General features: G+C 34.1%; 1 protein-coding gene across 1 annotated transcript in view; it reads left to right on the forward strand.

The window, feature by feature from the left end:
- Window positions 1-13,918, forward strand: part of HIBCH (3-hydroxyisobutyryl-CoA hydrolase) — a 76,362-nt gene that overhangs the window by 22,905 nt on the left and 39,539 nt on the right. The window contains exon 6 of the mRNA XM_033111793.1: window positions 2,295-2,347. Within this exon, the coding sequence (XP_032967684.1) occupies window positions 2,295-2,347 (53 nt within the window). The remainder of the gene's footprint in view (window positions 1-2,294; window positions 2,348-13,918) is intronic.

The following is a 13,918-nucleotide window of genomic DNA, read 5'->3' on the forward strand; positions in this document are numbered from 1 at the left end:
ACAAAAGATGATGACAAGTCACATTCGACTTCTGCAATTACAAGAGGTGCTCAAAGTGGTTACCATCAGTGTCCAGACACTTCTGATTACGGCAAACTACTGCTTCAGCCATGTCGACCAAAGTGTTAACATCTCTTAAAATGTGTATATGTTTTTTTGGCACCCCTGGTAAATGTCCCCTTAATGCCCATGTGCAAGTTTCTCTAGAAATTTAGTGGTCGTGGTTGTCATCCAATGCTTGAGCATCTACTTTCTCTGACTTTCGTCTCCAGGGCAGGAACTTAATTGAGTTCTTGGATCAGTAAATAGAGTTTTTCTAGTCATGTTTTACAAATTGAATAGCTCTTCCTAGCATGAGGCTTTGAACACATATCTCATCGCATAAGGTATGTGGCCCAGAATTTATTCCCAACTGAAAACATATACACACTCATAATCTTTGACTGTAGCTTCCACTCACTCACTGACTTCTGAGTTTCTTATTTGTTTCTGGCACCTGGGGATTTCCCATGTTTGGCTTTGAACTTGGATTGCATTTAAATTTTATTTTTTTCTAGAATTTCTATGTCTTTGAAGTAGGAGTGGGGGAAAGAGGCTGTTTTCCACTCCAGCTCCGTGAGCCAAATTGAACGGACAGCTCTCACCTCTTTAAGTCTAAAATTCTACACATCAAATTTACTTAGAATGTTTCTTCTCTAAAAATTTATACCAGCACTGCCATTAGGACTTTGTACAATGAAGAAAATATTCTTTATCGGTGCTGTCCCTGTATGATAGCCACAACCACATGTGGCTAATGAGTACTTGAGATGAGGCTAGTGTGATCAAGAAATTGAATTTTAAATTTTATTTAATTGTAATTAAGTTTAATCTAAATAGCTACATTTGGATAGAGGGTACTATGTTAGACAGTGTAGTTCTTTATTAAATGAATGGATAAGAAAAACACTTCTCAGTAGTTTGAAGAGAGAGTTTGGTAAAATGTTAATCTACAGAGAGAAAGCCTTCAAGGTGTAACTTCTACACATTGTAATGATGTATTTTGGTCAATAAGGAATTTGACAGATTCTGGTTTTATGTCCTGCATTAATTAGTTTCTAATATTTTATATTTGAGATATATGTATCTATAGCTGAAATGGCGTGTGTCTGTGTGTATGTGTGTCCGTCTCCATTTCAATCAATAGGGAAATTTCTTTCCATAGTTTCTAGGGAATTATAGTTCATAATTGAGGGCTATGGAGGTCTTTATGAATGTGAAATTAGATTTGGGCTTTGGCGGCTCATTTGGCAAATGGGGAATATTTACCGAATTGTTCACTAGATTAAAACTATTGTTTGATATTAGTCTTTGGTAAGGAGATCATATTGGCAATAAGCTGTAACAGAAACTCAGTGATTTACATTTTTATTTTGCAGGCAACTCCCCCTCTCAGAGGAAAAACAAAAAAGGGAAAGGAACAGAGTAAAAGTATACAGAATTTTTGAGTGGGAAGGGACTTCTGAGGCCATATATTAAGTCTTGTCATGTAATAGATGAGCAAATTTAATCTGAGTGTCATATATATGATACACATATGTGACATGCATATGTGTGTGTGTGTATATATGTAAATATGTATATTTATGCCCAATGCTAGTATATATATTGAATTGCCTGTGTGTGTGTGTGTGTAGCAGGTGCCAAAAAAATGTATACACATTTTAAGAAAGGAAAATGTATTAAAATTGTAATACTCAATATATAACAATAACAAAAGAATATAAGTCATATGTATACACTTTTTTGGCACCCCCGGTATGTGTGTGTGTGGGTGTGTGTATAAAATGCCTGTATATATATTGAATATAATTGAATTGCCAGTTAATGACAAAGCTGAGACTACAATCTGGGTCTTTTAATTTCCAGTCCATGCTTTTTCCTTTATGCTGCACTGCTCTTTGTATCCAGATATTACTTTAGATGTATAAAAAACAAATTATGTTCTTTAAAACACAAGTATATACATGTCAGTTGCTTGTAAGGCAATTGTTAATTTTATTCGTCAACAGGTGAATTATATAAGGCTTTCATTTGTTTCAAATTGAAGAGTTGTTAAATGATAATGAACAGGTGATCAGGATTGTTTATGGATTAACATTTTTTAAAAAACATCTTTACAAGCCATACATTTAGTCTACCGTGATATTTCTTGTAAGAATTTCCTTGGGAAAATAGAGTTAATGTAACATGTTTTTGGAAAAAAATAAATGTATTTTAAACATTGCACCTAATTACAGTTCTATTTCTTTTAGATTCTTGCCAGAAACCATATGTTGCACTTATTCATGGAATTACAATGGGTGGGGTAAGTAGACTGTTTTACTCTCATCATTAATATATGAGTTGTAGTAAAAATAAGTTAATAATTGTTAAGCAGAAGTGAGGTGATGAGTATAATACAGTAGAACTCATTGAAACAAAATCATATTTGGATTTTGGAGCCTTGCAGGTTTGGGATATAATACTTATAGCACTTTCAGACTATCTCCACCCAAAAGAATATGTTTTTAATTATGTTATATGCTATTTCAGTTTCTTGAATTAGCAAGCTTTTCTAACCAATAGAATTAATTGAATCTTTTTCCTTTAATGTAGAACCCTTATTCTACTTAGAAGTAAACTGATTGCTTCTAACAGCTTCAGAAGAGAAACTGAAGTGTAGAGTTTTTTTGTAGACTCTGAATAGTGGGGATATGTTTGCTAAAATCATATCTATTGCACAAAATCTCACCTTAGTGATGTAAGTGAGTATTTTGTAAAGTTCTCTGATACTGCCTTTCTATCAGTTGACAAATATTTGAGTCTGTACTATTACAAAAGAGTCTTAAATGTCACTGGCCTTGAACAGCTTGATATGGAGATGGAGAAAACGTGAAATAATTACTGACAAGTGGTAAATTGTATGGCACTGATTATAACAAAGACAAACCTTTAAAGAAATGAGAGGTCAGAGTCTTCATGGCAAGAAAAGGTAGGATTTAGGTAGATAGTAGAAGGTCAAAGGGTAGAATTTTAAAAATTTCACCTGTTCCAGTGCTTCAGAGATTTAATCAGTGGGAATACAAGAAGTCGTCCTCTTTTTCTCATGGAATCACACTAGATGAAGCCTGTTGGTCACTGGGAATTGCTTAGATCTTGCACAGCATTTTGGGAAGGGATGTCACTAGCAGCGATGGTTAGACGGCAGGATCAATGGTAGACTGTACCTCCTTGCTTGTTGACAGGTACTGAGCATGAGTTGACTGTGTTCTCTTTATCAAGTAAGTATTAACATGGGGAAAATAAGAGCTCCCTGAAAAAATACGGCAGAACAAGGGGAAGGAAAATAATTTGAAGCTTTGAAGGAAGAGCTGCTCTGTGAATGTGAAAGGAACCAGGAAATAAAACAAAAACCATGGGGCATACTTAATAACATGTAAAAAACATGTGGCCCCAATAAAATAGGAAAAGCAGCCCATAAGGTAACAAGCTCAAATGAAAGGTTAACAGGTTGAAACGGGAAACCAGGTGACATAGGGAAGGATGACTGGAAACTAAAATGTGATAACAGAACTGACATTCCTCTTTGAAAGCAATAGATTAGAAGGAGTTAAATTTAATATTACAAATAATGAAGTTGTATCTGTGAAGACAAACTTGACAAGCTCTCACCAAAAAGGACACAGATAAAAATGATGACAGTGAACAGTTTGCGGTAATGAAATGGGAAAGATACTGAGAACCTAACAAAGGAATGGTAAATACTCCAAGGAAAAGAAATCAAACACTTGGAACAGAAATGCTGGTCAGATATAATTAAAGATGACTTCTTTCATTAAAACAAAAAACTCTCAAGCCTGAGGTATGTATAATTAAAGAACATACAGCATGCCAGATAAAATCAGTGAAAAGAGATCATCACCTAGATAAAAGCTCAGTTAACTATTTTTTTTAATTATAAGCTTTAAATTAAAAAACAAAACAACAACAACAAAAAAAACCAAGCAAACAAAAACTAATTGCAAGTGTTCAGGCCAAGGAGTGACGGTGAAAGGATGGTTAGTGAATAAAGCTATGTACAAAGGAACAGAAATCATTCTGGTTTCAGATTTTGTTATATTAAGTGCCAGAAGTCAGTGGATTGAGGAAGTTGTGAAATAAAGTAATTCAGATCCAAGAGTTTTCTACCTAATCAAGCTGCCATTTAGTGTAAGTGTAAAAGAAAAATATTCTCAGAAATCAAAAGGCGTGGAAAATATATTGCTGACATAACATTGTTGAAAATATTTCATAAAACATTTGGTCAAGTTGACCAAATGTAATAACACAGACTAGTTATGATATGACAGTATTGGTGAACTGCCCTGTGGTACTGTCAGTGGGCAGAACTGTCTTTTTGTAGGAGCCTGAGAAGAATTAATACTCTAGCATACCACATCTGAATGAGTTGGCTATGCATTTTGGCCTCCGTAACATGTATAGGTTGGTACAGTGTTTGTTTACATTCCTATATATGTTACAGCTAAGAATACTCCATTCGTTTCTAAAGAGAAGACTGCAGTAAAACAGATAAGATAATGTGATCTTAAATAGAGGGAGTAAGAGTGATGCTGCCTCTTCCTATTGTTCTCTGTTTTCTGCATTTGCTTTAAGTAGTATGAATGACTACTTATCAAAATGAAAATGAAAATATACTTTATAACAGCCTTTCTTAACCAGAATACCACCAGAGTATTAAACCTTGGTACCCTAAGGCAATGTTTTCAAGGTGTCATCCTTGCAGCAGTATTGGCTGCACTTGGCAATTTGTTAGAAATACACATTCTTGGGCCCTACCGCAGAGTCAGACTGTAGTGGTGGAGCCCAGCGGTCTCTTAACAAGCCTTCCTAGTGATTTTGAGTCATGTTAGTGTGAGAACCTGTGACCCACGGCATCCGTTGTATGTAAAGAATTAACTTCTCTCCTATTTCTGTCCTGTGCTTCGAGAGTGGTACCAAGTGTGTATTACCATCCTTGGGAAAATGGAGAAAATAGTCAATTCATTTGCATTGATGCGTGGTTCAGATGAGGAACTCTTCAATGAGAAAGGTTTTTTACATATTGTCAGCCCCCCTAATAAAACCTATGAGGTGTGATCAAACAATACGGTGAATGTTTAAATATAAAAAAATATATTACACTAAAAGACACATTGCTGTTAATCCCCTTCAGAATACTTACCCTTGGTTCAAACACACTTATCCCATCATTCTTGCCACTTTCTAAAGCAGTTCTGGAAGTCCTCTTTTGTGTCTTTAGTTGTGCTGTCGTGGCTGCCTCAATGTCCAGAATCATTTTGACTTTGTGGAAGAGCCTGGAGTCACACGGTGCCAGAGCCAGTGAATAAGGTGGATGAGGACACACTGTAATGTTTTTATTTGATAGAAATTGCCATATACCAGAAGCGATGTGTGACGCGGAACATTGTCATGATGAAGGATGATTTACGGCAGACTTTAAAACACACCTCCTCTCAACCGTAGCTCACACCTTACTGACTGCACCGAACAAGTTGAAACTTGTCACACACTGTTACTAAGGTTCAAGGCACCACTTCTCATATTGAAAATCCCTGCCTTTCCCTTGGATGGCACTCGGCAACAGCATTTACTGTATTTTGTGATCACAACGGAAAGGCTCTGTGTCACACATCGCTTCTGCTATGGCAATTTCTGTCAAATAAAAACATTACGGTGTGCCCTCATCCACCTTATTCACCGGATCTGGCACCGTGCCTACTTCTGGCTCTTCCGTAAAGTCAAAATGACTATGAAAGGTAAATGTTTCGAATCGAGTCAGACATTGAGGCAGCCACAACAGCGCAACTAAAGATACTCAAAAAAGAGGATTTTCAGAACTGCTTCAGAGAGTGGCAAGAATGGTGGGATAAGTGTGTTTGAAGCGAAGGGAAGTATTTTGAGGGGGACTAATGACAACTGTAATAAATTTTTTTGTTTAAACATTCACCGTATTGTTTGATCACACCTCGTATGTGTCTTTTCTCCCATCAGATCTGCCCACTACATGCTCCATGTGCACTCTATATCTAATTCATCCTTAAAGACTGGAGTTCTACCCTATTTTTGACAGTCTTAAATACCACTATGATTAAATGTGATTTATGTTTCTACTGACAATGCATTCAATCTGTACTTCAAATTTGGCATTTATACTTTATTCTTAGTTACTATGAAATATGCCCAAGTATATTCTATGGTCTATAAAGGCAAGTACTATCATGCCTTTTTTTTTTAACCTTCCCATAACTAGCAATTCACAGTACATATTTAATAAATTATTAAAACAGTTTTACTCTAAACAATAATAAACGTTTAGTGTAGCCTTGAAAGAGAAATATATTGGAAGAGAACGGGCTCTTTATTTTTATAGTGAGATTTTGTAAACTTTGCTTAATCTGAGATTCTTAGTGAGGGCCAGCTTTAATAGATCAGAGGCTCTCAACCTTTGCTGTATTTTAGAATCACTTGGGAGTCTTTTAAAAATTCTAGTGCCCAGGCTTTCCTCATCTCCACAAACCATTAAATCAGATATTGGAGTGGGAACCAGGCATTTTTAAAGCTCCCTGGTGATCCCAATGTGAAGTTAAGGTTATGAAGTGCTACTGATCCACTAGCGATTCTTAGCCATGTGTGTGTTTCAGTGTTACCTGTGGATCTTTTTCCGAGTTCTCCTAAGACAGTGGTTCTCACAGGTTAGCTTCTGTAAGAACCATTTCGCAGGCTTGTTCAAACAGATGCCTCCTCCTACTCCAATTTCCAGTTTAGTCAGTTTGAAGTGTGGCCTGAGAAGTAGCATTTCTAACACGTTCCCAGATGCTGCTGATGGTACTGGTGGCACCTCACTTTAGAAACCACTACCATAAGGTGTTGAGCACGGAGTTTGTTATCCTAAAAGCCTTTATTTTCAGAATTTTTTGTAGAATGTTAGTATTATGCATAATTATGTAATTATTTTAAATATTTTCATATTTAATATTTTAATATGTAATATATGTTAATGTTTTAATAATTGTTTTTTAATCCTAATATGAGAATAAGATAGGGCAAAGGCGGCTTAAGGTAAACAAATATTAATTGTGTCTGTCTTCATCATGATTCTGATCAGTAAATTGTTTCTTATAACAATTAAGAATTTTGTTAAGAAAACTTGAACAGTCCAAAAGATGGCACCATAGAGCTTGAATTTTTTTTCTTTTCTTTTTACTGTAGAAAATGTTGTTTTCCAGCAAGAACAATGACAGTTTTACTGTCTCTTGTTATCCACCCTGAAGAGCAGCATAACACTTTGTAAAGGGGATGGCTAATTCTGTTTCAGATTTCAGAAATTAGAACATTTCCTCAATGTTTAGGTATGCAATAAAATAAAAATGAATGTTTCTGAGTGCTTCTCCAATAAGTTAATTAAAATTTTGTAAGATTATATCATTCCAGTGTTTCTTAAAGAGACAAACTTTTTTTTTTTATAAATAGCAATTTGAAAGAATAGTTCATTCTGTTTCCTAGGAAGACAAATTTTAAATTTCCTTTACCCTTTACTTTAGATATCAGAAGTCCTATTTTCTCAAGTTAATAGCTAATAGAAAGGCAAATTTGCGTTAAAAATTAAAATTAATTTTAGGTATGTATTGAACAGAAAAATCCTTAAATTTTTATTCTGTACATGTAGTACCACCCACATTTCCCTCTCAACTGAATTGGATTTAAAGAACTTTTAAGTTTTTCTTTAAAGAATTCCCTTCTTCCTTTCTCCCTCCCTCACTCTCTCCCTCCCTTTCTTTTCTCTCCCTCCAGTGCATTTTACAATAGAAACAAAGTTAACTCCCCACAACCCAACTCAAAATATGGGTGCAGTATGGTATCATTTTTGTGTTTTTCAAAGTGTCCTTAAGATTCTGCTAATGAAAGGGTTTTGTGATTAATATAATGGAAAATTAAAAGTTTTAAGGGATATTTTAAAGGGGTATGTTCTAACGATTAGAGAAGTGCGATTTGGAATGGAAACAGTGAGCATATGCAATACCCGAATGACTTTGTTGAGACACAGACCAGCCGCATGGAAAATTGATTAGTGCTCAGTTAAATGGGAGGTACTGAAGCAGATTAAGATTAGTCGCTGATTAATTGAGACATGTACTTTTCTTATGAAAATAATTAAAGTCCTCAAAGATTGAATTATATTAATGTATTGCAAAGATCTATAAGACATAAGAAGTACATCATTGCTCAGTTTTTAAAGGTATGTTTGCTGTTGTTAGTGACAATTGAATAGATGACATTTTTAAAAAACCATTTTTTATTATGATAAAATGCTGGGGTTTTCGTAACATTTAGTTACTTATTAGAACCTGAGAGCTAATGAAAGAACAGATAAAATAATTTTATTAATTAAGATTTTTATAGACCCTTTTGAGTTCAGCTCATTTTGCTATGGATGATATGGTAGTTCTATTTTAATTTCTTGCGAAACCTCCATATTGTTTTCCAGTTTGCAGTCCTCCCAACAGTGTACAAGGGTTTCCTTTTCTCCCCATCCTTGCTAACATTTGTTATCTCTTGTCTTCTTGATAATAGACATCCTTACAGGTGTGAGATGATATCTCATTGTGGTATTGATTTGCGTTTCCCTGATAATTACTGATGTTGAATGTCTTTTCATGTATCTCTTGACCATTTTATATGTCCCCTTTGGAAAAATGTCTATTCAGGTCCTTTGTCCACTTTTTAATCGGATTGTTTGTTTGTTTTGTTATTGAGTTGTATGAGTACCTTGTATATTTTGGAAATGAATCCCTTATCAGATATATGGTTTGCAAATATTTTCTCCCATTCCAGATGTTGCCTTTTCATTTTGTTAATGGTTTCCTTTTCTGTGTAGAGGCTTTTAGTTGTATGTAATTCACTTGTTTGTTTTTGCTTTTCTTGGCTTTGTGTTTGTTGTCACATCCAGGAAATCATTGCCAACACCAACACATTTACCCCCTGTTTTCTAGTAGGGTTTTTATGGTTTCAGGGTGTACATTCAAGTTTTTAATCCATTTTGAATTGATTTTTGTATATGGAAAATAGGGATCTGGTTTTATTTTTTTTCCATGTGGTTATCCAGTTTTCCCAATACCATTTATTGAAGAGACTGTGTTTTCCCATTGAATATTCTTGGCTTCTTTGTTGAAAATTAATAGATCATATATGTGTGGCTTTATTTCTGGGCTGTGCATTCTGTTCCATTGATCTGTGTGTCTGTTTTCATGCCAGTGCTGTAGTGTTTTAATACTATAGCTTTGTAATATAGTTTGAAATCAGAAAGTCTGATGCCTCCAGCTTTGTTCATTTTCAAGATTGCTTTGGCTGTTTGGAGACTTCTGTAGTTCCATACAAATTTTAAGGTTGTTTGTTCTATTTCTGTGAAAAATGTCATTGGAATTTTGATAGGTATAGTATGGACATTTTAACAATATTCTTCCAGTCCATGAGCACAGGATATCTTCTATGTGTGTCTTCATCAGTTCTTTCATTAATGTCTTATTTTTTTTCAGTGTATAGCTCTTTCACCTCCTTCGTTAAATTTATTCCTAGGTATTTTATTCTTTTTGATGCAGTTGTAAAGAAAAATGTTTTCTTAATTTCTCTCTCTGAAAGTTCATATTAGTGTATGGAAGTGCAGCTGATTTTTTTGTACTAATTTTGTATCCTGCAACTTTACTGAATTTATTTGTTCTAACAGTCTAGTCTTTAAGGTTTTCTATATATAATATCATGTCATCTTTAAACAGAGACAGTTTACTTCTTCCCTTCAGATTTGGTTACTTTTTTTCTTTTTTCTTGTCTAATTGCCCTGGCTAGGTCTTCTAGTACTATGTTACATAAAAGTGGCAGGAGTCAGCATTCTTGTCTTGTTCCTGATCTAGTATGATGTTAGCTGTAGGCTTGTCATACGAGCCTTTATATGTTGAAGTACATTCAATCTACAGTCATATGCCACTTAACAACAGGGATACTTTCTGAGAAATACATTGTTAGGCAATTTCATCATTGTGCAAACATCATATTGTGCACTTCCACAAACCTACGTGGTGCAGCCTATTGCGCCTACGCTACACAGTCCTGTATAGCATGTTACTGTACAAAACAACACATGATTAAATCAGTCACAAGAGAAAATGATGGCAATATAAAGAGATGCAGTAAACACATGATGTATAAGTCTCCTGGTGGAACACAGCATAGTATTTTACATCAAACTATTTTTTTTAATATAAGTAGGAAGGGAACATTCTAAAATAATGATAAAAAGTGTAGTTTAGTAATATATAAACCAGTAACATAGTCATTTAATATCTTTTTCAAGTGTTATGTACTGTACATAATTGTATGTGCTATACTTTTATACAACTGGCAATGAAGTAGGTTTATTTGCACCATCCCCACAAACATGAGTGGTGTGTAGTGCTACGATATAGGTGACAGGAGTTTTTCGGCTCCATTATAATCTTATGGGACCACTGTGGTATATGCATTGAGTGAAACGTTATGTGACACATGACTATACCTAATTTATTTAGAGTTTTTATCATGAAAGGATATTGAATTTTATCAAATGCTTTTGTTGCATCTCTTAGATCATCATATGATTTTTATCCTTCATTTTGTTAATATGGTGTATCACATTGATTTGCATATGATGAAACATCCTTGCTTCAGGAATAAATTCCACTTGATCATGGTGTATGATTCTTTTAATGTATTGGTGAATTCAATTTGCTAATATTTTGAGGATTTTTGCATCTGTGTTCAGGAATATTGGCCTGTAATTTCCTTTTCTTGTAGTGTTCTTGTCTATCGATAGACATTCTTGTTGTTATCCACAAGATTTCAGATACATGAATATAAGTCATGTATGAGTTAAGCTCTGTGATTCTTATTTGTTCTTTGCGGGTTTAAAGTGGAAGCAGCCAGTTGCAAGTGTGATGAAACTAGACTTGAAATGGATGTGCAAAGATAAAGGGTGACCAGTCAAGAAACTAAAGAAAGGTCCTGCAGTGCGATTGCCCTGGGAAGTGAAAATAAAACAACTATATTGACAGGTAAACTTGTCTGACAGAGAAAGCAGCAAATATACTGAGGGTGTCGATGTAAAAATAAAAAGACCTTCCAAAGGGAGAGGCAACAAGCATTTATTTGAGATTAAAAAAAAAAAAAAAAGAATAGCTATTTGGGAAGAATTGATTCAGGTAGAATATTTCTACCTCAGTTATTTGTTTCTGTTTAATATAATTTTCATCTAAAAATAACATGAATTATATGCATCCAAAGCAGGATAAAAAATATCCGTGGCCTATCTCTGCATATTATACTCACATAATGAATATTTTATTACCATTAATATGCAGTATTTGCCTGTTAATATGATAAGCATAATAAAAAGCCTTTGTTTTTACTATGGAGCCTGCTGATCAGACTGCTGAGATCCCAGAGATACATTATGAAACTTATTTTATCGTTATGATATTAACTTCTATAACAAAGTGAAATAATGTATGGTGAAAAATCTATTTGAATTTTTAGCAAAAATATATACCTATTTCAAAGCACCATTTACAATCCTAAATGATGGTGAGGAAAGACTCTCACATACTGTCTGACACCTGGATGCCATGTTCGTTCAAGGCAGTTTACTCGTTCTCTCGGATTAGAATTTAAATCCCCGACTCTTTGTGTAAGCATTAGTCACATCACCCCGTTGTGTGCCTTTCTGAGTTTGTTGTTTTCTTAACTGTGGTTGTTGGCTCCATTGCCTTTGGAACATTTAATTTTAATTTTTTTAAAACTTTTTATTGTGAAATAATTTCAAACTTACTGAAAAGATGCAAGAGTAGTACAAAGAACTCCTATATATTCTCATCCACATCCCCCCCCATTACCATTTTCCACGTTTGTTTTTTTCTCTCTTTATCTCCCCCACAGATACCTATGAATAATTTTTTCTGAACCATTTGAGAGGAAGTTGAAGACATAATAAGCCTTTATTGCTAAATTTTTAAGTGTGTGTTGCCTAAGAATAAGGACACCAAAATCAGGAAATTTCATTCTGATGCACTACTATTATCTGTCATTTCTTTTTCAAGCACCAAATTAAATTCTTCCACACATGTTCTTGTTTGTGGGTTGGAGGATTTAATGTTGCCATTAATATAAATTATATGGAGTGGTTGACTGTATCTTACGTTACCTTTAGATATCCTTATAATTATCAATTTGAAAAAGTTAATGTTGCTTTCTGTCTAGAATAGTAATATTATCTGAAAATATAAAAGTGAATGAGTATTTCTAGCTACTGATTAACATATTTCCATTTTGAAGGATTTATTGTGCTTTTTAAGTAATTAGATCTTTCAAAGCCTTAAATAAAGCTATGCCAGCTTTCCCCCTCTATTGAATAGCCTGAAAACTCATCTACCTATGTCTTTTAATTTCTAAAAACAGTCTTAGATTGCCCAACTTTTGCCTTTAGGAGGTGCCAAAATTTAAGTAAGTACATTGTCATGCTTGTTACGGCGTCTGAGTTTGACTACATTTATATATTTGTTCTATTTTTTTTTCAGTAATTGTGTATGCTTGTCCATGTTAGCTTTTTATAGTAGATTATGAATATGGATCAGATTCATTTTACTGTATCTGCATAGTATCAGCCTTGTACTGCAATGATGATTGGTTAATAATAATAAAAGTAAAAAGCGAAGAATGTCAGAGTGCTCGGGACACCATAAATATAAGTCACAGAAAGGTTAAATGTAAAAGAATAGAAAAGATACCATATCAACACTAAAAGAAAGCTGATACAGCTATTTAAATATTAAATAAGATACATTTATGGCAAAAATTTTTTCTTGAAATAGGATATTCTCTAATTATAAAATGATTAACTACAACAAGTCTAAATTTGTATGTCCTATGAATCTGTTTCCATTGGTTTTAGTCATGTGGTCTTTTATGTGTCTGATTATTTCTGAGTGCTGTTTATTTATAATTGAGTTATTTCTACTTGAATATTATTTGAGCTCTAGGATGACATTATCTTCCTTTGAGGAAGATGTACTTTTGTTTCCATAGGTGTCTAGACTAAGGGCACTGTTAATCCCAGATAATCTCAGTCAAATTTTGGGAAGATTTGAAGCTGAGCTTCATTCCAAGTGAGGACTGGTCTGAATCCAGGTCACCCTCAGTCCTTGGGCACCCTAGGGCATTTGGGGCCCAACGTGGCTAGCCCAAAATTCTAAGGAGCAGGTAGGGTTTGGTTTAATCTGTTGAAAACTCTGTTTAGCACTTCATTGTTTTAACATCACCAAGGTGAGATTTTAGTCCAAAAAGTTATCAACTGTAGAAAGATATTTTATAAATACTTGTCTAAAACTCTAATCTGAAGCTGAACTGAAATTACTTAATGAGTTTCATAGCATACAATATGACACTAGCACTAAAACTGAGCAAGTATGGGAACAAATCTCTGTCTGTTTGAAATAATTCTACGGATGTGATATTTTCAAACATTTAAAAATGTTTGATCTTGCAAAAAAGTAGAAAGTTCTAAAATGGGCAATAGAGAAAACCATTTTAGGAGAAAATTTGAACATACTTTTTTCAATAACAAATGAAACAGACATACTTAGTATGTACATGTCTACACATACATTTTACGTGTATGGACGTGATGTGGACATTGTCTAATAAACTTGATCCAATTAACATGTACTCAGTAACAGCAGATTTCATGTTCATTCACTCATGGAATGGTTACCAAAATTGGCCATAGAATTAGTCTTAACATATTTCAAAGGATTAA

Source organism: Rhinolophus ferrumequinum, chromosome 8, assembly GCF_004115265.2.
Source record: "Rhinolophus ferrumequinum isolate MPI-CBG mRhiFer1 chromosome 8, mRhiFer1_v1.p, whole genome shotgun sequence".
In the NCBI taxonomy this organism is placed as follows: domain Eukaryota; kingdom Metazoa; phylum Chordata; class Mammalia; order Chiroptera; family Rhinolophidae; genus Rhinolophus; species Rhinolophus ferrumequinum.